The 24553-nt window shown below is 37.5% G+C and overlaps 1 protein-coding gene across 2 annotated transcripts in view; it reads right to left on the bottom strand.

Annotated features, from left to right (window-relative positions):
* Positions 1 to 644: 644 nt before the first annotated feature.
* SPG11 (SPG11 vesicle trafficking associated, spatacsin) overlaps positions 645 to 24553 on the bottom strand; it is a 35428-nt gene continuing 11519 nt past the window's right edge. For both annotated transcript variants that reach the window (XM_076348165.1, XM_076348164.1), the window contains 26 exons: positions 24022 to 24229; positions 23288 to 23491; positions 22237 to 22343; positions 21300 to 21445; positions 20289 to 20450; positions 19483 to 19549; positions 18867 to 19032; positions 17512 to 17717; positions 16603 to 16711; positions 15904 to 16063; positions 14442 to 14699; positions 14021 to 14221; positions 13596 to 13703; positions 12306 to 12468; positions 11686 to 11900; positions 10581 to 11325; positions 9579 to 9721; positions 8349 to 8547; positions 7144 to 7281; positions 5317 to 5450; positions 4506 to 4613; positions 3732 to 3900; positions 2868 to 2956; positions 2197 to 2352; positions 1455 to 1606; positions 645 to 1057 (listed from right to left, as the gene is read on the bottom strand). In XM_076348165.1, the coding sequence (XP_076204280.1) occupies positions 877 to 1057; positions 1455 to 1606; positions 2197 to 2352; positions 2868 to 2956; positions 3732 to 3900; positions 4506 to 4613; positions 5317 to 5450; positions 7144 to 7281; positions 8349 to 8547; positions 9579 to 9721; positions 10581 to 11325; positions 11686 to 11900; positions 12306 to 12468; positions 13596 to 13703; positions 14021 to 14221; positions 14442 to 14699; positions 15904 to 16063; positions 16603 to 16711; positions 17512 to 17717; positions 18867 to 19032; positions 19483 to 19549; positions 20289 to 20450; positions 21300 to 21445; positions 22237 to 22343; positions 23288 to 23491; positions 24022 to 24229 (4694 nt within the window). In that variant the 3' untranslated portion in view covers positions 645 to 876. The remainder of the gene's footprint in view (positions 1058 to 1454; positions 1607 to 2196; positions 2353 to 2867; positions 2957 to 3731; positions 3901 to 4505; positions 4614 to 5316; positions 5451 to 7143; positions 7282 to 8348; positions 8548 to 9578; positions 9722 to 10580; positions 11326 to 11685; positions 11901 to 12305; positions 12469 to 13595; positions 13704 to 14020; positions 14222 to 14441; positions 14700 to 15903; positions 16064 to 16602; positions 16712 to 17511; positions 17718 to 18866; positions 19033 to 19482; positions 19550 to 20288; positions 20451 to 21299; positions 21446 to 22236; positions 22344 to 23287; positions 23492 to 24021; positions 24230 to 24553) is intronic.

Here is a 24553-nt window from a genome sequence, read left to right as displayed (position 1 = left end):
CCCTTTTTTTTGGACAGGAGGTACCCTTCTTTGGATTAGTTGGAAGCTCTGCAGGCTGCATTTATTTTGGGGAGCATACAGAATCCAAGCTGAAGCTGGGTTTCCGCCTGAAGCAGAGTCCCAAGTCTCATCCCCCTCCCCAGTTAAATCAATCAGACCCGATCTTGTAAACTTGCCAAAACATCTAAGTGGCAGCATACTCTGGTTGCTAGCTCCTGACAGGGTGTCGATACCAACTGTCTGCCCAGTAGGGCTGTCTAAGCGTGGAAAGGAGTTACAAATATATTCTTAATGGTTATTAAATTTTGCTTGACTACTTTTTACTCCCAAGACAGTAGCAAATTAAGTGTATGCTATTTAGAGTCGTACAAGACTATTTCACTTTATCACTAAGCTAGAAAACAAAACCAGGCTAATTGGACTGGAATCAAGGAATGGATTATCCTAGCGTGTATCTAAAACTTTCTCCCACTTATTTCATTGTCAATGTACTGGATATTCTGGACATTCTATTTCAGCCTTTTGTCAGCTTACAATACAATTCCTATGGTGATCCATCATCCACACCCCTAATTTAAAGGACTGCTGGATCTCTGTGGTTCATCATCAGCTGTGCCAGTCTGTATTTGCTGGTTAGTCAAGTATTTTGTAAACAGTATGATTTATTATACAAAACACAATTTTAGGTTAACACAGTCTCAGCATTTTAAATATTTACAACCACCACCAGTTTTCTGGAGTAACTTGCACATAGCAGCATATCATTGTAAGCAGGTAAATGATGAAAACATCTGTTAAAGAATCAGTACTAACCATGCAAGAAGCTGTGGCACTGGTACTTGTCAGAGCCAGTCTCTACTTCATGGAGGTTGGATTCTAGTTTGATAACATATCATTAAGGCAACAGCCAGTCTGCGCATCCTTCAGAAGCGTATTTACCACATCATAGAACTTGTTATCATAAGCCAATCTGTAGTACGTGTAGATATCTTCACAGTAAGTGAGCAATTTCTTCAGATTTTTCAGAGCGGCATCAGTAGGTGGGTGTTGTTTAACTCTGAAAATAATTGTACGTATAATTGAAATAGAAAGGCTTCACAGACAATGATTATAAGACTATCTTGCTACAGAACTGTAAGAACTATACTTCTTAAAAAGAGGTTGTGCTCAACATGTACATTGGATTCTCCTGGTTGTTTATTTTGCTCTGATCCATTTTAAAAAAGATTTGATCTGACCAGCCCTAAGGCACCCTATTTATCCAGCTCAGTTAAAAATGGTAGATCCAGTATTATTTCCACAATATGCTTAAGAAACTGAACATAGATCTCAAGTCCCTATATACTACGCTTTATCACATAAAAGGTTTTAACAGTACTAAGACTTGCATGCTATTGCTCCTCTAAAGTAGCCTGTGGAAAAGAAAGTTCCAATTTGACCATAGAACTACTTACTTCTTAGCAATCTCCTCAAATATGCTAGGCTTCAGTGGTCTTTGTTGTTTAAATTCTTCTAAGTAAGTGAAATCTCCCTTGGTGATCACTTGTTGATACAGAACTTCAGCCCAATCTGGAACAAACTCGTAAGCCTCAGCCACAATAGCTGCCTGCAGGGAGGACAGATGCTGGAATTACTGAGCAGGAAGAGTTTATTCTTGCACAGAAACATTCCTATGCTTAGAATACTTAAAATATTCTAGGTCTTCTGTTTGGCCCATCTCTTGATGCTGTTCTTGAGAGCAGCTGCGTTACAGAGACATACAAGGGTAACAAAATACTGCAAATAATTTTCCTTAACCCCTTAACAAGATGTCAGAGGGGGAGTTGTTTGTTCTCTTTAAAAAGCCCTTTTCTCTCTTATTTCCAAATTTACAAAATGATGGATGCCAATGTAGGTTAGATTTCAGGGCTCTCGTGTAGATTCACAGCAGCATGACAGCCACTGGATAGCCAAGCTCCTGGCTGTACGACGGTAGCAAGCCAGCAAGGACTGCTGAAAGCATCAGTCCACACCCGGGCTGTGCTTGCATTTCCAAGCGTGGTCCCATCTGCAGCAATATCATGGGATAATAGTCACGGGACTTGGTGGCCACGTGCAAGAGCTGAGCATTATGCTCACAGGAGCAGAGTGCTTCAGTACCTGCTGTTTAAAACAATCATTTTCAGAAAAAATAACAGATGAGGAAGCCAGGCTTACCTGATAGAATCTAGGCAAGGACATGATGGAGTCCATCAGGTTCTGTCTGTTCAGGTTGATCAGCATAGTGCTCTGACCAGTGTTGAGAAAATGCAGCTGGAGGGTTATCAGCTTTGTTAGCCGACTGCAGCGCAAGGACTGGCGGACACAGGAGTCCTATTTAATAAATCAAAGACAAATGCAAGCTTCTGAAGCATGTTTCTAGAGGAATGCAATAAATATTCCTGAGAGCAACAATGAGTTCGGAGTTGTCTAGTATTTCATCTTTTAGACCACTGCAGTTTTATCATTGATCATATTCCGTTAGTTTTAAACTTCACTCACCATAAATACTACTTTCATCATAATCACGCCAGTTTTTAAACACTCTTTATATTGTTCTATTCTTGCTCGTTAAGCTCATGGTCACTCCTCCAAAACTGGGGAACCTAATTGTAACCCTAGATGTTAAAGCCTGAACAGGGAACAGCATACTGCTCTTTGATACAACAGTGGTGAGACTGCTGGGATACCGCTGAGCTGACAGAGCAAGAGATTCCTTTGCTCCTTTTCTACTGGGACAGGATTCTGCACGCCCTCCCTTGAGCAGCTTTGTTTGTTCTCCCAGTTCAGCTCACTCCTTATGTGCTCCCAATGCTGTACAGAAGTCATACAATTCCATCTCATTTTACCTTAGAATAACTTTCTGCTGCATCAATAAAGAGAGTCAGAGCTTTCATCAGCAGTTTCTTTAAATTTGCAACATCCTGAAGGGACTCCTCTGAAATGGGGGAAAAAAAAGAATAACCTATTATTTATAAAGGCGACAAAGTAAGTTACAAAAATACCTTCCAGTACAAAGTCTGTCCCTAGTGTTGTTTCAGAAAGCAACAAAAGACTAAAAAAAAAATTAAACATTAAAAAAGTGCAAAGAAACAGTGATGCCTGTTCAGTTAATGGACCACAGCTATTGCTGGAACCTAGTCAAGTGATTGAAGAACTGAGAAGAAATCCAAATCATACATTTGTGGTAGATACGAGCACTGACTATTACCAGATAAATTCAGAAAGTCATTTGGCATAGCTTCTGTTTTAGTTGTCGTTACGGTACTGGCTAACTGCTCCGCAGTGAGATCTCTGTGTGCCCCCCAGCATTCTCCCAGCTGTACAGAACTCGCTAGGTTTACATGTTAACAAGTTACCTTGCACAAACATAAAACCCCCAACACTACACTTTATATAAAAACCCACTGTGTCACATCCTATTAAAGTGAGGAAAGCATGCACGTGTCCTTACCTCCTCCCATGCATGATACCAAAGGAACATTACATTACGGTAAGAGCCAAAAATCTCAACTCTTTGAAAAATACCAGAGCAGCCAGATAAACTGTTAAGTACAAGAATACCCCAAGCCTGGCAAATAGGACTCTCCTCCCAGACAGTGGAAGTTTAATGGATGTTACCAGGACAACACAGGCAATCAAAACTACATTTACCCATCATGTCTTCCTTCTTAAACAAACTTGCCTGTCTTGGTTTTGCAGTTTCCACTCACCCCATGGCTGAGATTCAATGAGTTTAAGCTGTATGCAAGCGGCAGCCTCATGATTTTCTCCAATTTCTCTACACATACTGAAGCAAAGGGCTATCATGTTGTGCTTTTCACTGTCCCCCGGGCGACAACGCTTGATGTAATCCAGCAGAGCTGTCTTCAATGTCCCGCTCTGGTCAGATGAAGGAATATCAGATTAAGATTTGAAGAGCTTTTTCTTTATTCACATTTTGGTACCCACAAGCAAAACTGTTCCGGTACAATTTTCCAAAAAGTGATCATTACACTCTTTGAGGTTTCTCCATACTATTTTAAAGCATAATGGCAATATTGTACTTGGGCTTAACTACATTACATCAGGTACGAAAATCCAGCACCTATGCATTTATTTATTTATTTACATACAAATGTCAAAACTGACATTGGTTTATGACTTTATTTGTGTTACAAGAAAGCTATGAATATTTATGATTTTTAAAAACCCATGAAACATTAACTGGAAGTAAAACCAAAGCAGGACATAAAAACTCTAAGTGATATTCCCAAGCTTGAAGTTTCAATGCTGCTCTCGTTGCAGCACTGAACTAATTAGAACAAACTTGTTAAACTAAAACCAGAATAAAACCCAGAAATAATTTATTACTATGAACTTGAATAACACTTCCTACGCTCCAGTAATTAAAATCCCCAGATAATTCCACATTGTGTAAATATCAGTTTCTGATGTAGCCACACAGTTCTCTGCAAGTTTTCTCCCCTTTATCTCCCTCCACCTACTGGGTCTAATTTCTTTCTCATGAGCACTTCAAAGTAGTGTTTCTCATGCAGCAGTTCAAATATGTAGGTCATTTCATTGTATCTGCCAATTCCAGTGAGAAGACGAACCTGTGGAAATAACAGTGTTAAGTATGAAGCTCGAAGTACAGCAGAAAAATCCTCTCTCTCAAAGCAGTCAGTGCCGCAGCAGGGAGAAGGCTGCGTGAGGCCAGAGTGCTGTGCTAGCTGACACAGCTACACGGCGCAGTGAGTTGCATTAGGCCGGCAGATGTTCCCTTACAGCCCCGGAGGTTTTATTTTTAAACCAACCTACTGCATCTTTTTTACTGTGAGGTAAAAGGACATAATTTTACCAAATAAAAATATGCAGTGAACCTTTTAGCAATGACGCCATTATACTGAGCATGACTCCAGGAGTCCTTTCAAGGCAGGACTTAAAGATGCATGACACCCCAGTAATACAAATCATCACGTTTCACCAGTAGTTGAATGACTTGACATTCCCATTCTGATTTACTACACTGTTGCCACCTCACCATTCCACGATCTCCACCTCTGTTTTTCCAGAGAAGTCTTATAAGAGGTTCTGCAACATAAAAATCATCACCTGCGCACATCAGTTCAAACACCCACTCTTAGCTTCTAGGGACAGGCAGGACAAGACCAGTCAACCAGAGGTGAAAGACTGTACTCCATTCCATCACCCACCTACTCCTCCTGCACTGCTCATGAGCAAAGTTATTTGCTAACGTGTACATGGAAACCTTCATACAGCATCTGGATAAACACATATGGCGTCAAAGACACATACCACAAGTCCGTACTCTTCATTAGGTGCCAAATGTTCATCTGTGAGAAGCCGTGCTGCTTGGAGGACTCTAGTGATTCCTTCCATGTGGCAAGTCAAACTAAAGCAATTATGGGCCAAAATCAGCAATTCTGTAACTGAAGAATAGAAGAACTCAGATATTTCTGTTAATAAGCTGAGGAAGTTAATTATTGTGCCTCTCTCCAAAAGTGATGCCATCTCTGCAGAGGATACACAACCTTCCCAGTTACAAACAGCAGAATTGGATTAGAAAGTCGAGCTATTATGGTTCTGTCCTATGCAAATTTAAGAAGTAACAGTTTCTATAACAGTATGCATTCAGTCTGGCTTCTCAATCTGTGGGAAAGTCTGGGCTTTTTGGATCATTTTCTGAAACGTTATTTTATTCCGCACACAAAACTTCCAATCTCCTCCACCAAATACGCTTGATTGACAAGCATATAATAATACATTAGCACCCCACTATTACCAGTCAGCTCTGCGTTTGAAAAAGGAAGGCCACAAGTTTTGCATCTGGGTTTGAAAAATCATTCATAAATTCCATACACTAAATAAATGAGTTAGTACATCTTAGCATATTCCATTTTCTGTGGAAGGCCTGATCTAATACTGTAAAGCAATCATGACACAGTGGAGTCTCAGACTTTACTCTCAGCACCATGCAATTCACTTCAGAAAAGCAGTAGTATTATATGAACTGGTACACGACGTATTTAAAAATGCAGATTTTTAAAAGAACACAGTTAATGACATAAACCTATACAACATATTTTGAAACAAACCAATTATACCTCTACCTGTAAAAAGGTACTCTAGCAGAGACTCCACTCAGAGAGGTAAAGTCCTCCAGCACAGTTTGGTAATGCCCAACATTGTTTCCTCAGAGTCTTTTCCTTACTTTAGTCAGCCATACGTGAAAATACTAATATTCATCCTTATTTTACTTAACCAGACAAAATAAGGGGTAAGTTAAGATCTGACAAGAGGACAAATGTGACAGGGACCTAAAGATTACATGGAACATGATATTTTTAATTACTTATTTTCTCACAAAGTTTTTCCAAATTTCCAGTATTATAGCTGGATTCTAATGGAACAGTTTCAGCATGAACGTCAGCCATGCTTTTGCTTCTGCAGAATGTGTTCTAGAAGATGCTCTTTCCTCACCACTCTGGACAAAATAGCATTGGAAGTTCTGCCCACGTTAATACTCACGAGACAACTCTCACTAAAATCTTATCCTCATTAGTTTTCCTCAGAGTTGAACTGCCCTTAATAAATCTTTTTTAAAAACAGTCTAAACCAGCAGTTTGCCACTGCTGGTTAGCAGTGGCAAAACGGGACCAAAATACCTTGGCTATGTTTTATAAACTCAATGACAACATCTCCATGGTATATAAAGCTGCAAAGTGTAAAATGGACTTTAATAACAAAAGATCTAGAAAGTTAGTTTAACAAATGGATAAAGAAAGCAATTTCTAATTGTGATTAATACGAAGAAAGTCACAGTACCCTCCTTCTGTAACATATAACTACAGAAGTTCGGGTAACTCACTGACTGCATTTCCCAGCTGTTGGCACACAAAAAAAATCTGTATTTTGTTTGGAAAGTAAACTGAAGCAACACTTAAGCAACATGCTTATTTACTGTGCATATACCCAGATCTATTAATTTAATATCAAATTTGACATCAGTAATAGATGCTTCCATCAGCATTGCTTTTATTCTTTGTGATGTGATTTTAAACCAAGTAATGCCATGTTTAGTAATGCACTAGCTACATCAAGTATTATTTGCCATTTACTTACTGCATGACAGTTCCCCACATGGTACAGAGGAAATTTTATCCAATAACTTCATGCCAACCAAGGTATGATCCTGGCACAGCTTAGCAAGCTGTAGGAATGCCTGACTCTCAGCTGCAGGGTTCAAAACATGTTTCTGTCCTGTGTCCACACAGAAAGAGTTAGGTCACAAGTGCTAATTGTTCAGGAGAGATTAGCTACATTAATAGAAAAAAACCCAAACAAACCAATATAACTTCATCCAGACTGACCTAGGACTTGGAACTACAATTCTAAAGACACTTTTGATCTTACTGCTTAAATTTAAGAATCAGTTACTACTTCATTGCCAGTTCAATCCAATTAAATCCTACTGAACAACTGTATTGCTACTGTAATTACTCCTATAATTTCACAAATCCAGTAGGTTGCTGCTGCTCCTCTTCCTCACACAACACAATTCTAACCCATCCTTTGCAGTGGCTCTGATTCATACTCTTCCATGAACCAGTTCAACTCATGAACTCAACAGAAAACTCTTCTTTTCTGGACTTGTTTTCTGCTGGGTTAGTAAGTTGACTCTTCTAAAGGAGGTGCACCAAATCATCTCAGCTAACCAAGTGAACTGATACAAGGGGAGCAGCAAGAGTGAGAGGTAGCGGAGTGGAAGACAGTAGGAGCAGAGGAGAGCACACCTGGACTCAAGAATCTCCATCCGATGGCTCATTGTTTCTCATGGAACTTTGTTGTTAATGTTGTGGCAAAGTAGAAGTTACTTAAATAGAAAAGTCCCCCAGATAAATTCCTGCTGTTTTGAGGAATGTCCCTCATTTCACGAAGTATAAAAAAAAAGGGAAAATCTTTTGGCCACGCTTTTCACAAAGAAATTAACATGAGTCTTCCCAAGTCAGATGATGTGGGGCTGCAAAGATCATAATTAAAAAACCCAGACAACCCTTTTTTTTTTAAAACCATTACATTTACATCCATAAAAAATAAAACCTTAACTACTGCAACACCACACTGGACACAAAGGTAACTAAAAATAGACATTTGTACAAAACCTTATACAAGGTGTACAAGGTTTACAAACCTTATACAAGAGCTGCCCAAACATTACTAACTATCATTAGCACTCAAGTATCTCGAGAGCAAGGACTGTTTTTTAGATACACAGATACCACACTTACAAACCAAAAATGCTAAAATAGAAGCTCAAGCCTCTTTACCTTTCCCTTCTGAAGACGCCAATAATTCTTGTGTGATTTCTTCAGCCACTAGCTCTGCCACAGTTTCAGGCTGGAGATCCTGCGTGGTGATGAATGCCTGAGCTTTCCTGCATCTGTCTGGCTGATGGGACGACAGAATTGCTCGAAGCACTTTTTCAGGGTCATGGGCTGACATTTCACTGTAGGAGCAGTTCAATTCCTAAGAAATACACATACACTTAGAAAATTCTACACAGCAAAAATTCCAGTCCAGAACATACACTGACCTGCCATACATCATCTTAATGATGAGCTGATGTAAGAGGGGAGCGCGGGAGAAGCAGGCAAAACTCAGTTTCAAAAAATGCAAACATAATCCGTCCTCGTATCAGTTAACAGTGCCTTCATCTGTATATCTTCAGTATTAATGTTCTCCAGATCAGGATGGCATGTAAGTACTTTGTATTTGAAGTTTAATACTCACAGAGCTGTCGCCATGGACAGAGATGCTTTCCTGAACCAAATATAAACCTTAACACTTAAAATACCTAGAAGAAATACCTGCTGGTTTTATTCAGAAAAAAATAATGCTACGTTCCAACAATACGGACCAAGTACCATGGAAAGGGGTTCTGTACCCTGAAAGAAGTGTTCAGCAGCACCCTCTGGAGAAGAAGCAGAGGTGGGCTGCTGGCAGTTATGAAGGTCAAGGAGCAGAGAGGCAGCAAACAACAGTCTGCTACTTCTCCTATCACTGTCTGGGTCAAACCACTTGGAACTTATTAGCTACTCCTCTGAGCAGCTTCTGGGTAAAGCGCTGCCACTGTGTGGAGCCTGCAGAGCACTTCCATGCTAAAACTTCTAAGGCAGCTGCTATCTCTTTGTCTACTTCTGGGTTGGTGTTGATTATGAAGGCATCCCACAACAAAGGCCTAAAGCAAAGTGCTAGATGAACAACATATGCTTGAAAGATTATAAAAAAGGCATATCAAAGAGACACAGGCTGAAATCTGGCTTAGTGGAATCAGAGGTAGGGGCCTGGGGAGTCTGGGAGTTGAGTTCATTTCAACACTTCATGCCTAGGAAGCATCTGGACATTTTTCCACACAAAGGCTTGGTAATTTCACCCTCTGAAGCTTGTTTCAGGCACCTGATGAGTACTTTCACCACTCTATCCTTTCCTCCACAAACTTACACAGCACAGCTTGATACAAACCACTTGTTTCTTCAATAATGTTACTAGCCACATACCTTAGAAAGTTCATATAAACAGAGAACCTGTCTGCAGTAGTTTCTTCCATGGACACATTCATCTATGAGAGCCTTCAGACTGATAACAACCTGATCATCTGGAGATGGAGCCACAATGTGCGTCCAGTCTTCTAAGCTTGATGCTGGAAACAAAAATACTGTAAATTCCTTTCTCATAAAGACAGATAACACCGACAAGCCTTATACTTAGAGCAAGACTCCAGAAATCTGTAGCAAATACATAATACGTTCTCAGTCCTTGAAAACTGTGCTCTTGATACCTGTGATTTTTTTTTTTTTTAAGTTTTAGGGTACAAACAATATGACAGAACACAAATGAGCTAAAATATCCACAATAATATCTCAGATGTAAAATTCCTAAGCATAAGAGAACATAAGGGTTCAGCAGTCTTTCTGATGGCTTAGGCTTCATTTATTCTCTTCTATTCCTATTAAGCTTTATACATGTTAGTATCAGAAAGTAATGTTCCAGCTGACAGCTTTCTCATTCAGACTTCATAAATATGCACAGAGTACTTTATATATAAACATTATCAGCCTTGCTATTAACAAGAAACACTAAACCCTTTATAACGTACAAAGAATTCAGAGAAAATATTAATTAAAGCATTTCCATGTTTCAGCTCCAGGAACACACTCAAGATTTATTAGAGTGTGTATTCTAAAAGCAGGAACATAGATGTTCAGTGCTACTTTACTGGAACAGAATTGTGAACTATAAAAAATGAACGGTTAAGAGACTATAGAAACTGTATACAGAAACACCCTGTCTGAAGCACATACAAGCAATATATATTACAAGGCTTCACATTCTTTTCACTAGAGTATTTATGAACCAAGGAGATAACCTGCTGTCAGGAAGACCTTATTTACTGCAGAAATTTGGGGGGAAATTAACACTGTAACAAAAGAGGAAGAATCCAGTGAAACCCCAGCAATGGTACTACTTGTCAAGTGGCTGAATTGGTTAGTGTTACTTACCACTTGGGACTCTGCTTTGCTGAGATGCACTGCTTTCAGATGTCTTCTCTCTTGCTACAAGGAGAGTCTGAATATCTGTGTGTAATTTGTCTAAATCAGTCTCCCCTGAGGCCAGAGCTCTGCAATGCAATACCACTGAAACATCTCTGTTGTAGAAATGGAAATACTGACAAACACGGCTGGCTTCATGCACACTTCCTTCATCAAGAAGGCATCCGATCAGAAACCTGAGTGATTCCTCCTCATCATTAGCCAAGGTCTGTTGAGACTCTCTGAATGCAAGACCCTCTAGTTTTAAGTACTTTGGTGTGTTCAGAGCAGGTAGCTTTGAAAAAGAAAACTCCTTAGCTAAGTTATCAAAGGTAAGATCCCTGTTCACTACAATATGGGAGGAAAATCTCGACTTGCCTGACCCCTCATCTGTGGATAACGTTTGTTGTGCGATGCGACAAATCCAGATCTGTTTCTCTATTTCTTCTAATTTGTGCAGTGACACCGAGTCATTCTTAGCTAGCCAATGGCCAGCTAGGGTAAGCAACAAACGTCTCTCCATAATGCTGTTTATCTTCTCATGAGCTAAAGATTCAAATACCGTGTTTGCCTGATTAAAAAAAAAATCAGATGCAGCTTTGCTGGAGATTGAATTTTTAATGAAGTTGTCGTTACATTTTTTCCAGAATTCAATTCTTGTCTGGTTTTGATGCCACTGTCCAATGTCTCTTAAACGATGTAGATCTCTTAGAACCTGCAAAATTTACAAAGGTTTTAAATAACTATCTTTCCAAAAAAGAAAAATCACACTGGATGGCTAGAATACTGAAAAATTGAATTTAGATTAAGTGTCTCAATATGCAACAAATCCATCTATTTTTCTCACCAAATAAAACTGATTGTATAGCAAGTAAAAACAGTATGAGAATAAGGAAAGCTACACTGTCCTTTTCAGCCCAGCACTTATCGTCAACTTGTTTGGTGTACTTGCATTTAAAATAAAAAGCGATTTGAAGAAAAATTTGTGTTTCAGGAAGACTGAGAAGTAACATTCTCAATGTTGCCAGTAATAGGAGTATTAAGAGGTGAATATCATTATTTAACTATACTGTACCTCTTGGGTAACTACGTTGTCCACAGGCAATTCAGCTAGTGCTGCTACCTCCCGAGCCAGTGAGAACATTCCTTTCTCTTGTAGCTGCTCCAGAATTGATCTGCACTCACTCTGAAATGTCTCCACATCGTAACTGGTTAGGATGGAGCGATTAATTGATATGGAGGAATCCTTCAGGGTCTCACAGAGTGCACAGAGTTTCTTCACATAAGGGCCTGTTTTAAGAGTTTATAAACAATTAAAGGCAGCTGGTTTCTAAACCTGAGGAAATTCTGCTACTTATTTCAGCAGCAACCCTGCCAGAGGAGGAGTACAGATTTTGCACTCTAAAGCTTTCATGGGACTGAAAATAAGCTCTAAATCCATAACTAAAATACTTCTCTAGATAGTCTGTGCACTCCTCATCAACAGTTGCACATAATCATTCTCCCAGACTTACACAATTACATTTTCACCACTGCAATTCACCATAAGGACCAACTCTGGTTATATAAATTCTTACACAAAAATAAAACAGTATGAATACACTTAAAGAAAACATTTTCAGTCACTCCAAAAACATTGTATGTGGTCTTGAGATTAAAGCAGTAATATGATCTAAGAGAGGAAGCTGTATTTACCATTGAGTAGAAGACTATCTGCTGCGGCAAACAGCTGTAAAAGCTTTCCTAATTCATATTCCGTTCTACATTGCTGCATCATCAATTCAAGAAGAACCAATGCTTGTGATTCCAACCATTGTACAGGTAATTCTGAAGCTGCTGGTTCATCTTCAGTTTTAAGCTGTGTAGATAAAGATTTTTAAGTGTTGGGGTTTTTTTTTGCAAATATGTTCTGCATTTTGGTGGGAATCACACTGGAAATGGAAGGCGTACCAGATCTGCCTCCTTTAAGAAACAATGAACTGCCATTCCCAAGGGGGCACTGATCCGTCACTGATGTGTGTTTGACTTTGATATGAAAGTAGTAAATTTTATGACAGGGTGGCCACCAATTACTCCTGATAATCATGGAAGAGATAAAAGATGCAAGAAAGACCAGAAATGGACAGATAAAATAAATTGCTAGATTAATAGCTCTTGTCATAGAGCTGTATACTTTATTGGCATATCCACTATGTGAGTGGCGCATAGGAAAGGAAACCGATCCAGCCTTAGCTTGAATTGCAGGAAGGAAAGCCACTAATGACATGGAATGTTAGTTTCCAAGGTATTCAGGGAACTAGAAAATTGTGATGGAAAGAACTGAAATAATTTGTGAAAACATCTGTATGTGACAAACAAGGAACACTGCATGAAAACACTTTGGTCCTCTTAAAACCAACTGCTAAATCAGTGTTTCAATCAAAGTGTGTAATTCAGTTCACTGAGTCATTTTCAAAGAAAAGTCTACACAACTACCAAAACTAAAGCAATATCACAGCAATATCACAGACTTTTTCAGAAACTTTGAAACATATTCAAAAAAGTTGTCTTTCTTAAACAGATATTCCCTGTAAGTCACTTGTTTATCAGCTCAGTATTGACTTGCCCTGGTCAACAGAGAATAGAGAATATCCCACACTTACCACAAATAATTCAATTTACCAACAGTGGTCCTACTTGAGTCAATGCCAACCTTCAAACAGTAAACTGCTCACACAAGGAGGATGACATTGTATTTCAATCTGCCCATATCAACTTAAAATGATTTAGAAAAATGCATTGCGGGTTTTGAATTGTCAAAAACATTTTTCCATCAACTGCCAGCAATAAAAAGAATCTGCTGAAACCTACTGCTTCACAAATCAGCTCCTAGATAGTTCTAAGCATACCCTTTTTCATTACTTTCATATATGACATTAGATGCCTATCACATTCTAATAAGGGAAGACCTAGGCAAAGACAATTGGAGAAAATGAATTTGCTTACTTTTGTGAGACTTTCCTGAAACTTGTCCAGTTTGGTTTTAGCTTCATTGTATTTTTTACAGTTCATACATAGTTCATACATCTCCAGTATATACAGTAAAGGGGAATCCTTTAAGACACAAAAATAGGTTATAATTATTTCCTGAAAGTACCTCAATAAATGTAGAATTTGTCTTCCTCAGCACCAGAACAACAAAGTTCTCATTTATTAAAATGGCATGCAAGGTTGATATATGATCTGCAAATTTGTAATAATTGGAAGAATTTCCATGCAAAGATTTTCTTACTTGACTGGGATTTTCAGTGGATTACACCCAGGTTATCTAGGCCACAAATAGCAAGACAGAGGGGGAATCTATAGGCCATCTCCTCTCCAAGATGATTTGAGATACACTCAAGTATACCACTAAAAAGACATTACCTTACCTTTAAAAAGAGCTGAAAGCCATTTAGAAGCGTTTTACTTTTTTGCTTTCCTAAAAAGACTTTCCAGATAACTGATAGGTCATGAAGATCCCATTTGTGATCTTCTGCTGAGCTTTGAATATGGTTTGTTGCTTCAGCTCTGGTAGTATCATCCACAGTAGTAATTATCCAAACACAGAGACAATGAATAATGTTTGCATCCTGTCAAATGACAAAAATGATGGTTTTATAATAACCAGAGACAAACATCACCTCGTTATATATCACTTGGCCAACTATGTCATACTATTTACAATTACTACAAAAACAGAAAAAAAACTTGAATGTAACCTACATATCTACCATTTAACATAATTATGCACAACCATCACTTTTTAATTACTTATTCCTCTAAAAGATAAATAACTTCATCAATACTCACTTGGAAACATGCTGCTAAAACACTCAGAATGGGAGCGTGCTCTCTCAATCCTTCAGTCAAAAGGTAACATGAAGGGTTGGAGTTCCCCTGACATTGAAAAAGGATTTGAAAGAGACTATCTGCATATTTGCTCTTGAACACACTGGCAGCACTGTGTTCAGGACTCCCTGCATCAGGACACAAAAATGGTAACTTCTCCAACGCCAACATCAAGTGATCTTGTAAAATGGGAGTGAAATCTTGAAGGACAGAAATTACCTAGGAAAACAGAACCAAAAGCATCTATACAGAGTGAGATCCAAAGAGAACGAGGGGGAAGAAGGACTGAAGCACTAAATACACAGAAAAGACGAATAAAACATTCTTCAATTTGATTTTTTAGAACATTTTTGGAGACCTAGAGAGGAAAAAGTGTTCTGTAGGTATGAATTATTCTAATAAAATATTGAAGCTCATCCTTTTACATGAAGCTAAAATACCTCCTAGAGACACTCGTTTTTGTCATGTCTCTTGTACCGCTAACAGCATATCATGAAAAGTGTCTAGTTAGTTGCTGTGTATAATTACATATTTCTCTTTTCAAGAAAACAACAAAGAGATCAAAGTTAAAATCCGAGGTCTCCTAAGTATCATCTTACCTGGAATTTTCCAGTTAACTTCCTCACATTACTTTTCCCAAATTGCTTTTCATTTTTACAAATTGGTAATATTTTATTAATTTTTAAATTACGTTCAAAACCAAAAATGGAAGATTTGGATTCTCAAAAGCTTAAGTATCTTTACACAAAAATCGATGTAAGTTTTGAAAGGAAAGATGAGTGGCTTTATTAAAACTCACATTGAACATATGGTAACTCTCCAATAAAAAAAACAGTAACTAAATGATTTTAAATTAAACTTACAAACAGTATGAGTATGTCATAATTTTAACTAAATTTAAAATGAAAATTAAGTCCCTTCTTGGCAAATACTTTTGTGTCCAATTCACTTCAAAGAGACATTCAAATCACTCCTCTCTGCAAATTGTTTTCTCCACTACTGATTAATAACATCACGTAAGATTTTTCAAACAAGGAATTTTTTTCCTAATCTTCTCTTTTAATAGTTAGCTTTCATGCTCTTAGAAGTATATTATTATATCTGCTGAACAGTCAGCTCCCTCTGGAGTCAATTTCCTTTGTCTTGTGTTAGCTTTTCATATACCAAGAGGGAGAGGAAAAGTAGAAAAGTTGGGAAATCCGGCTGTAAGAGAATGGCTATCACAATCAGAGGATATCGAGCATCCTGAGACAACTTCTAACTCCCTGGAAACTAATGAGGCTTCAATTTTATATTGTCTCCACAAAGTTATATTCTCTTGTTAAAAGAATCTATTTTTTCTTTTTTTTTTTTTTAACATCACAGACAAAGAACATTCTTGATAAACTCTATCTTCATTTAAAATCATACACAGATAGCTTACCTCATCTGGCTGGTAGCTGTACAGCTGGATTTGGATCATGAACTGCAGCCAGTCGTTGGATTTGGCACATTCCTTTAGGTAAGATGTACTCAGTCCAGTATTATGGAGTTTACAGAACTGCATTACCAAAGACCACTGCCTTCTAGAGTCACTAGATGTCCTGCATGGAATTTAAAGAGTTTCAGCTGCAATAAACTGGTATTTATACCAGATGTTAACAATGTACAAAGTCATCACGTGCCCTGAGATCCATTGCCTGCAAATGGCAACACCAGCACTTCCACTGACTTCACTACAGATGAGGTCACATTCCACTGTGGGAGCTTCCATACTACGCTACCATACTACCACTACTTCCATACTACCACCATTCCCACCCACCAAGGCAGGTACACTGTCCTATCTTGACAATGCAGACTTTGGAAAAAAGTCAACAATCTTCACTCCTAAGCGTGCTGCAAGAGCTTTGTGGAACAGGGAGTCTAACGTGCTGACTGCACTTCCTTATTCTTGCCAATATACCTCTATTACCTCTACTATTTGAAATACTGAGACTATATTCTAAATTTAAATATTGTTGTTCAGTTTACTGCAATAAAACACACACGGATCTCTTTAATATTATCTGAATACACAAATGGTAAAATTCAGCGCTCTATCTCAATTTGAGCATAATCCTTTAAATCATGTTTTACTCACTTCTTTATTCCTTGACGCTCAACTGCATCCCAAAAGGCTTCTTCTAAGGAGATAAGAACTTCTGCTGCTGCTGCTTTTTCACCATTAGCCAATTTTGTTAACTTTTCAACTGTTTAAAAGAACGTATTACTATTTCTGAGATGCTATTTGGGATTAGAGTAAGGGTAGTATTTTCAAAAGTACCAGAATCAACAAGCAGAACAAATCCTATTAATGTACATGCTTCAATAACTAGGCCAAGTCTGGCACCAAAGTGGCTACATGATTTTTGAAAAAGAATTTCAACTTTCAAACCACATAACCTTTTGGCTTTTTTAAATAAGCTCTACCTATAGTTTTAAATAACATCTATGTTTTTAGAATGATCAGGAAAATATAAATAAATGCCAGTAGTTTCCTAATTGGGACAAAAAGACACCTGTGGACCTATAGTTAGAAATTCCACTTTCTAAAGTTATTCCTAGGATAAATTTAATTTCATTACAGCTTTGAACATCTGATTTCACTGCAGCTGTAAGACAGTTTTCAAGTACGGAAGAGAAAAGAGATTTGGTAATGTCCCTTTGTTGAATCCTCTAGTTATATTATTACAACATTAGGCTGAACCTTACTAAATATTACACTGAGCCTTAGGCAGCTGTTTGACAGTGTCTATTAGATACTCCCGCAATTCTGGCTGCATGTCATATTACAGTCTTCCTGCTTTATTTGGTATGCTAGGTTCAAAATGCACCTTCAAAATTAGTAAGAAGCAGGAATAAAAGAAGAGCAAAATTTTTAGCTCTTCAAAGGACAGGATGCTTTTACTGCATTCCTGAGAAGTTAGGCACCATCTTTCAATCCATCTCTGCTTCTCTTCCCAATAAATACATAGTACCCTATTTTAAAACGAACAAAAGACACCCTTACCCAAAGATTCTCTTATTTGATTGTGCTGAGATTCTTCATTCCTAGTTCTGTAGCTGAAAATCATGTTTGCAACTTTAATATCGACCCTGAGTTTGAGGCTGTCGAGACTGAGCAATTCTAGGAAACACACACAGGCTGCTCCTACTGAAGGTACACTGAAGAAAGAAAGAGCTAAAATATAGGCTTCATTTCCTGCTTGCTGAATCCTGAAACAAAAAGAACACTGGTTAACACGTATGATTTTTAACCAATTTTCAAACACAAATATTCCCCATGTAAACAAGTACCTACAAGGTTTATTAAACTCACAGACTTTATTAGCATGAAAGGTATTTACAAACCAAAAGTTTCATATTTATGAAAAAATGTAGGTATGAGAATAAAGCCTCACACATGATAACTACACACTTTGCAATTTAATAAACTTTAACAAAAACTAAAGCCAATGCATTTGATATTATAATTAATAAAAAACACCTGTCAGCAGTTTTAGTGCAAAAAGTCCCATTGCAGAGTTTACAATCCAAGCACTGCAGCATCAAGGACCTGAAACTGATCTGCGGATTGCGCTAAGCCAAAAAGGTACCCTAAAGGGTTCTACAGTGGCTGGTTTATTGGTTATCTGAGATTTTTTCCAGAGTAGTAACTGGAAAAACCGTGCATGCTTGACTGTCTTTTAAACTACTAAGTACTTCAGTCTACATTAACATATGTTTTCCTTTTTGCCCAGATCTTATCTGTTTACACAAGAGAAACTGATTTGTATAGAAATGATGAAAAGAAACAAAGTGACTAATACACAAACAAGACATTCTAGAAACAAAGTGATTTGTTCTGATGTAACTGCTACTAACTTGGAATATACTTAATAGTAAATTTAATATATTCAAGCAAGATGTGTAATTTGATTGTATCCTTTTGAACACATCATTTTGAAGCTTCAGCCAGAAAATTTAATTCCTTCAATCTCCAGTACATTATTTGTCTTATTAATTTAACTAAAGAAGTGTCATCCTTGGGAAATGTCAAAGAAAAGGGGCATCTTTTTTTCTACAAAGTGATCTAGAGGCTCAGGTCCCTAGAAGAAAAGCCTACCTGTGTTTGACATGACTGGAACATTTTTCATTCCTTGCTTTCATTGTGCAGATTTTACTTAGGTAACTCAAAATAAAGCTCACCTTCTTTTAGGTGATATTTTATTTCTATCCTACTCGATGCTAGACTGAATAGACTCCTAGGACACCTAAAATTTCAAGTGATGCAATGCACACCACTTGTTTGCTGTTGGGGAGGATTAATGTGCTAGATTGTAACTTCAACAGAACTATCCAACTATCATTTCTGAGAAGACTTACAACTGTTTGGGGGATTTGCTCTTTACTAACTGCTGGACCAAAAATGTACCAAAAGCAAATGATGGACGTCCATGGTGCAAATAGTACAAAAAATCCAGTCGTTCCATTATAGCATATTTGTTCACCAGTTCAGGGGATGAAAAATGAGGAAAGTCACTTGATGCATCTAGAAAGAATATCATCATTTTTATGAGCTGATAAACAGTTGGATTAAACATTGAAAATGGCTTTCAGCCACAAATGAGATGACAATCAAATATCTCTCCTCTTGTTCTAATACAAATCTCAGCATACCCAAACCCCACTGAAATTCCAATTCTCGTCGTAAAATCGGAACTCTAGATCACTTCTTAGGCCCTCAACTTGCTTTTAAAAGAAAATACTGCTTTTCTATCTCATAATACATGTAGAAAAAATTCCATCTGTGAAGAGCTTAATGGAAAAAGGTAACCTATCTACACTTCAATTTCAAAACAAAATTTTAGTAAATTACACTTTTTTTTTTGTAGAAGAAATGGCCTTTTGAATAAGTTTATCTGCCAAATCATTCCACTGGAAAGTATTTTATCCTAGGTGCTCAGGCTAGAAAAGCATGTAAAACTTGAAAGTAACATACCTGATACAGCAAGAGTATTTGTTGACTGCCAGCCAAATAATTTAGTGGGATCAAAGGGCACTAATGACTGAAAGATTAAAACCAAAATATATTGAGACAGCTTAAGATTTTCACATCAGACCAGACTATAGAATATTTAGGGAGCTATAGCAGCAGACAGTCAGGAATGGCCTGTGCTGCTATCAAGCAGTGATGTATCTTGCGCATTTCTCTCTCAAAGGTACATATTTATCTACTCTGTAGGATCAGAACGCAAACAAGTGCAAAGAAAGGCTTAGACTTTGGTCTAAGGAAATAGGGAAAGAACACGCTTAAGTATTTTGCTAAACTGTGATCTTAGCAAAGTTAACACTGTCCTAATAATGAATAATTTGTAGCATTTCTTCCAACTTTATCTCATACCACAGATCTGAAGTAAAAGACATTTGCCCAGAAATGTGTCATGACGTGCCATGAGACACTACCCTTTAATTCTAAATTTCAATTTCCCTTAGACAATTCAAAACATTTTAATTTTTGTAATACTAAACAACCTGCCCACTGAACACTGCAAGAATACCACTCCTCTGACATTCCAGGACTGCTGAAGTTAAACACTGCAGATGTCTTTACATGTCTGGGGGGGCGGGGGGAAGCCAAACTCACAATATTTAGATACTATTTAAAAAAAATGTTCAGAATAAAGCTATAAACTTTAGCTCCAAATTAAGGATTCCAACATATGGTCCCACCCTCCAGGCTTTAGCTGAAAACAAGCTTCTCTTAGTTTATTTTTGTTCTGCACTACCGAGAAGCATTTTGTGTACCTGAACAAGATGGTAGAGAGAGATGTCAGGTGGCAAAATTCCATGAGAAGTACACGGGGGAAAGAGAGCAGCTTTGAGTTTGGGGTAAGGAGTCAAGGCCATTTTTAAGAGCTGTGGATCAACTTTCTTTAGAGGTTTTTCCATATCTTCATTCTGAAACACCTACATTGCAAGGAAGCAAAATTACTTCATTAGGAAGAAGAAAGTGCATTAAGATAATAATAAAACAATCTCTGAATGCGCCAAACAAACTACCTCATGGGAATTTGGTATACGGTGACAACACAGAAAGTATAATTTTTTCCTGTAATATCCTTTTAAGTTATGTTAGACATATCTTCAACACTACCTGATGTTTTAGGTTACTGTGCTATGTATCAAAAAGCTATCTGTATTAATAACTTCTGTTCCAACATGTGGTTCACCGAACATTTTTCTTTTAAAAGTACAATCATTCATAATGTGCTTTTTGATCTCTATAGCACAATGCAACTGGTTAACAGAATGTAACCAGTAAGCCGAAGTTTTTGATATGTGTCCAGATTTTCGGCCTTTAAAAATAAAAATATGGAAGCTGAATAACACCTGTACAGATCCAAGCAGAAAAGCAGTCCAGTTACCCATTGCTTCATTTACTTAAAAACTACAAATGACTACAAAAGGGGATAGCTGTCTAACAAATACAGGCGCACCATTTTAAAAGTTTATTGAAAATATTTTTCCAAACTAAACGTATTTGAGGAACACAAGTGCCTATAAACACTTTCAGCTGTAACTCTTATGAAGGAGTTAAATACTCAAACTCACAGCCACTGTGCCTTGCTATTTCTAAATCATGTAACCTTGAACCGCTCTTCATTTGGTCAACACTGAAACACGGAACACCAAAACCAGATTTTTATATGAGAAGAAATTATATGATGGCATTAGCATATTTATTTTTATTTTGAGTTTTCAACACCATGTGAGAACTTCACCAAAAGCTTATCAACTATTTGTTGCACACAGTACCTGATCAATACCTCCAGGTGCATACATTGTAGTAGCAAGTGCTAATAGTGTACGTCCTTCCAGGAGCATGCTACTCACACTGGCTTGATTACTAGGAATCAAGATCTGAGCATTTGCTAGACTAGCCTGAAAAATCATCTTTGGATCTTCGAAGAAAAAAAGTGAGATTTAATTTCATGCAAAAACAATATTAAATCATTAAATCATGCATTAAAACTGTTCTACGACTATGAAAAATGAATTTTCTATTTTTTGTTGTTAATAGTAATTTTTCTCAATTTACTGATAAATACAGTTAAGCTGTTCTAAATTTTACCAAGCTTTCCCCAGTTTCAAACCACAGTTTTACCTACACAGATTGATTTGGATTGAGTGCCACAGTTTAGCATTGTATTGCTTCAATTCTTTATTGTACACTGGTCACACTTTCCGAAAAAACTTCACTTGGGCTTATTGTTATTATTTGTTAATGTGTGCCTGTACAAAAGATGAAATGTTTTTTAAAAAAGTGAAATGAGTTAAGGGCACAAATTCTACTGATTTTCAATGACAGTAACAAAAAAACCCCAAACACATAATCCAAGGGGCAGAGAAGTCAAAATGCACCACAAGAACCAGAGGAAGCTTTAATTTTAATAGCGTATGCATTTCATTATGAATTCTTCTGTTCAACCTGTTGGGAACATAATCAAATTGGAGGTAATGATGATCGTACACAAAATAATTCTCATGTATCTACAGCCTCCAAATCTTTATGTACAGTTTAAATAGGAATTATAATCCACATTTTAGAGACGAGGAGCTGATGCACGTGTAAATGATTTGCCACGGTCAAAAAACAGTTTGCAACAGAGCAGAGAATTAAATCCAGCTGTGCCAAATACTCAGCTAGCAGAATAAACATCGGACCACCTCCTGAGCGAGGCCAGACTCCTACCTCGTGGATTACTGGCAACCCCTCGACACTGCACAAGGAATTCAAACCAGGGATGTGCTTCATGCAATTCCTTGTTATCCAAAATAGGGCAATTTGAAGGAGTTAAACTGGAAATAAGACGAGTAGTAGCACAGTGAAAATACAGTATTTGTGACCATCCTCTGCCCCAAAATAACACTGCATTAAAAATTAAGAGCATCTGACTTGGTGTTACAGTGACTTATTTCATCCATTCTTATGAAAGAGTCAAATCACATCACCCTTCTCTACAAGATGTACAGCTTTAGCTTGGTATAGCATCTCTGACAGTTCTTTTCTTTAAGATTATGTTTCTGTGCTTGCTTGCTTCCGAAAATCAAAGTAATAGTTTCTAGACCTGACAAGCCCAAACACTTTCCAAAGAAGGGACTTGACTCACAAATACCACTCTGAATAGTCTAAATATGTTATGCAAACTAAAATTGATTATACAAACAAACAAAAAACCAAAAAAAGATTTGTTCGTTTTTTTCTGGTCCACTTTTACCTTCTTAATAATTACACTGTTAGATTGGAGTTACAGCTAAGAAATTTTAACTGCAAAGTATTCATTAAGTGGAAAGTATTCATATAGTTCCAATACCTAATATTGCTTTCTCCTTCAAATCCCAACTAATCCTAATTTAGGTGGAACCAGCAATTTCTTTATTTGTGAACGTATCAAGAATGAACTCATACTTGTGCTCAAGTGAGAAAGTTTCTGAAGAACAAGTTGTCTTGGTTCATTTAAGATTGTATTGATTATAACATTATACTAATTACAACTGTAATTGTTTCCTTTGATGACTGACACACAAATTAATATTGACAAGACAATCTGAATCAAGCTTCAAAACACGGCATGAAACCTAACGCACTGCCCCACAGTTTTTCATTAAATGACACTGTTGTGACCCAAGCAGTCTTTCTCGCCAAACAGGAAAGGTCGAGGAAAACTCTTACTGCCAACCATTAAAATTGTGTTTCATTATTTAAATCTGCATGAGATTTGAGGGATGAAAAGCATCCATACCTGTAATAGTCCAGGTAAGTGTATAACAGATGCTGCAAATTATGTTCTAAACAGTGAAGGACAAAACGAGCATGGAAGTCCAAACCACTTGCAGCATTGCATTTTGGAACAGGGTGAGGATTTTGCAGCACTCCCCCAAGGTAAGACAGTCTTTGGAGCAGAAGTTCAAAATCTTCCAACTCAGAACAGACAAAAATTCCATTTCTATCAGAAAAGAGGAAGAACATACACACTGATTAGACAGTCATCCCTCTAACAAGTTCTGAAGGGTGTTTTCAGTTCAAAATTACAAAGCAGACCTTTCCTCCTCGGGGATTACTTCACTATTGAGGCAAACGCAACGTGCCAAAATACGTTTGATGCTGCTCAAACAGTATTGTAGTTACTACAGCTCACTGCAGAGAACAAGGCGTGAGGAGTGAAATGCTATGTGTTTAGAATTTTCTCCCTTGCATTAAAATGGGCATCAGGAATACCACCGCTATGAAAGATCAAAGGGCTGATAGAGGATTTCTATTGCTCTCATGTTTCTTACTGTTTTCAGATAACAGAAAGTGCAAGTACAAGACTAAAATTAAATTTATTAATGGATTTATGCCATTTCAAAAAAGGGCACTAAATACAATATAAAAATTAATACCTATCAAAGATTTTATTAACATGTACTTCTATAACTATCTGATTTAGGCTTCACATAAGAGAGAAAGTCAGTATAATGCATTAAGGGCACATACCTAGCCAGCTTGTTTAATATATCATTTCTCATATAGCTACTACATAACATGTTCCGGTCAATAATGTCTGGAGTAAGAGGGGGCCAGTTAGCTTGTCCACACAAAGTCTGGTTGGGCTCAGATTCTTCAATCCATGAAGAAATACTAAGCCAATCATGCTGGGCTGTCAAGTGCATCCAAAGAACCTCAGGATTACATGTCTTGAGTTCTGTGTTTCAAAAAGACAAACTGATGAAACTGGCACAAACACGCACTACTTGGGGAAATACGGACATTTCTTTATACGTGTACATATTTTTAATGAACGGTTGCAAATATGATGCTGAGATTAAGTATACTGTTACAGCTTGTTAGAGCTTTATGTTGGAAAAGCTAAATGTAATACTACAGTGTAATAAGCATTACAGAACGTAGCAGAGTATGACATTTACAAGTGGCCATACATTAGACAAGCCCTTTCAGCTAGTTCCAAATTTTCCTCTACAGGAAAAACACAGATCCCTGCCAGAATGCAACAGGATGAAAACACATT

Source organism: Aptenodytes patagonicus, chromosome 10 (assembly GCF_965638725.1).
Source record: "Aptenodytes patagonicus chromosome 10, bAptPat1.pri.cur, whole genome shotgun sequence".
NCBI classification, from domain to species: Eukaryota; Metazoa; Chordata; class Aves; order Sphenisciformes; family Spheniscidae; genus Aptenodytes; species Aptenodytes patagonicus.
The sequence above is the reverse complement of the archived record's forward strand: the minus strand, read 5'-3'. Positions and strand labels throughout refer to the sequence as shown.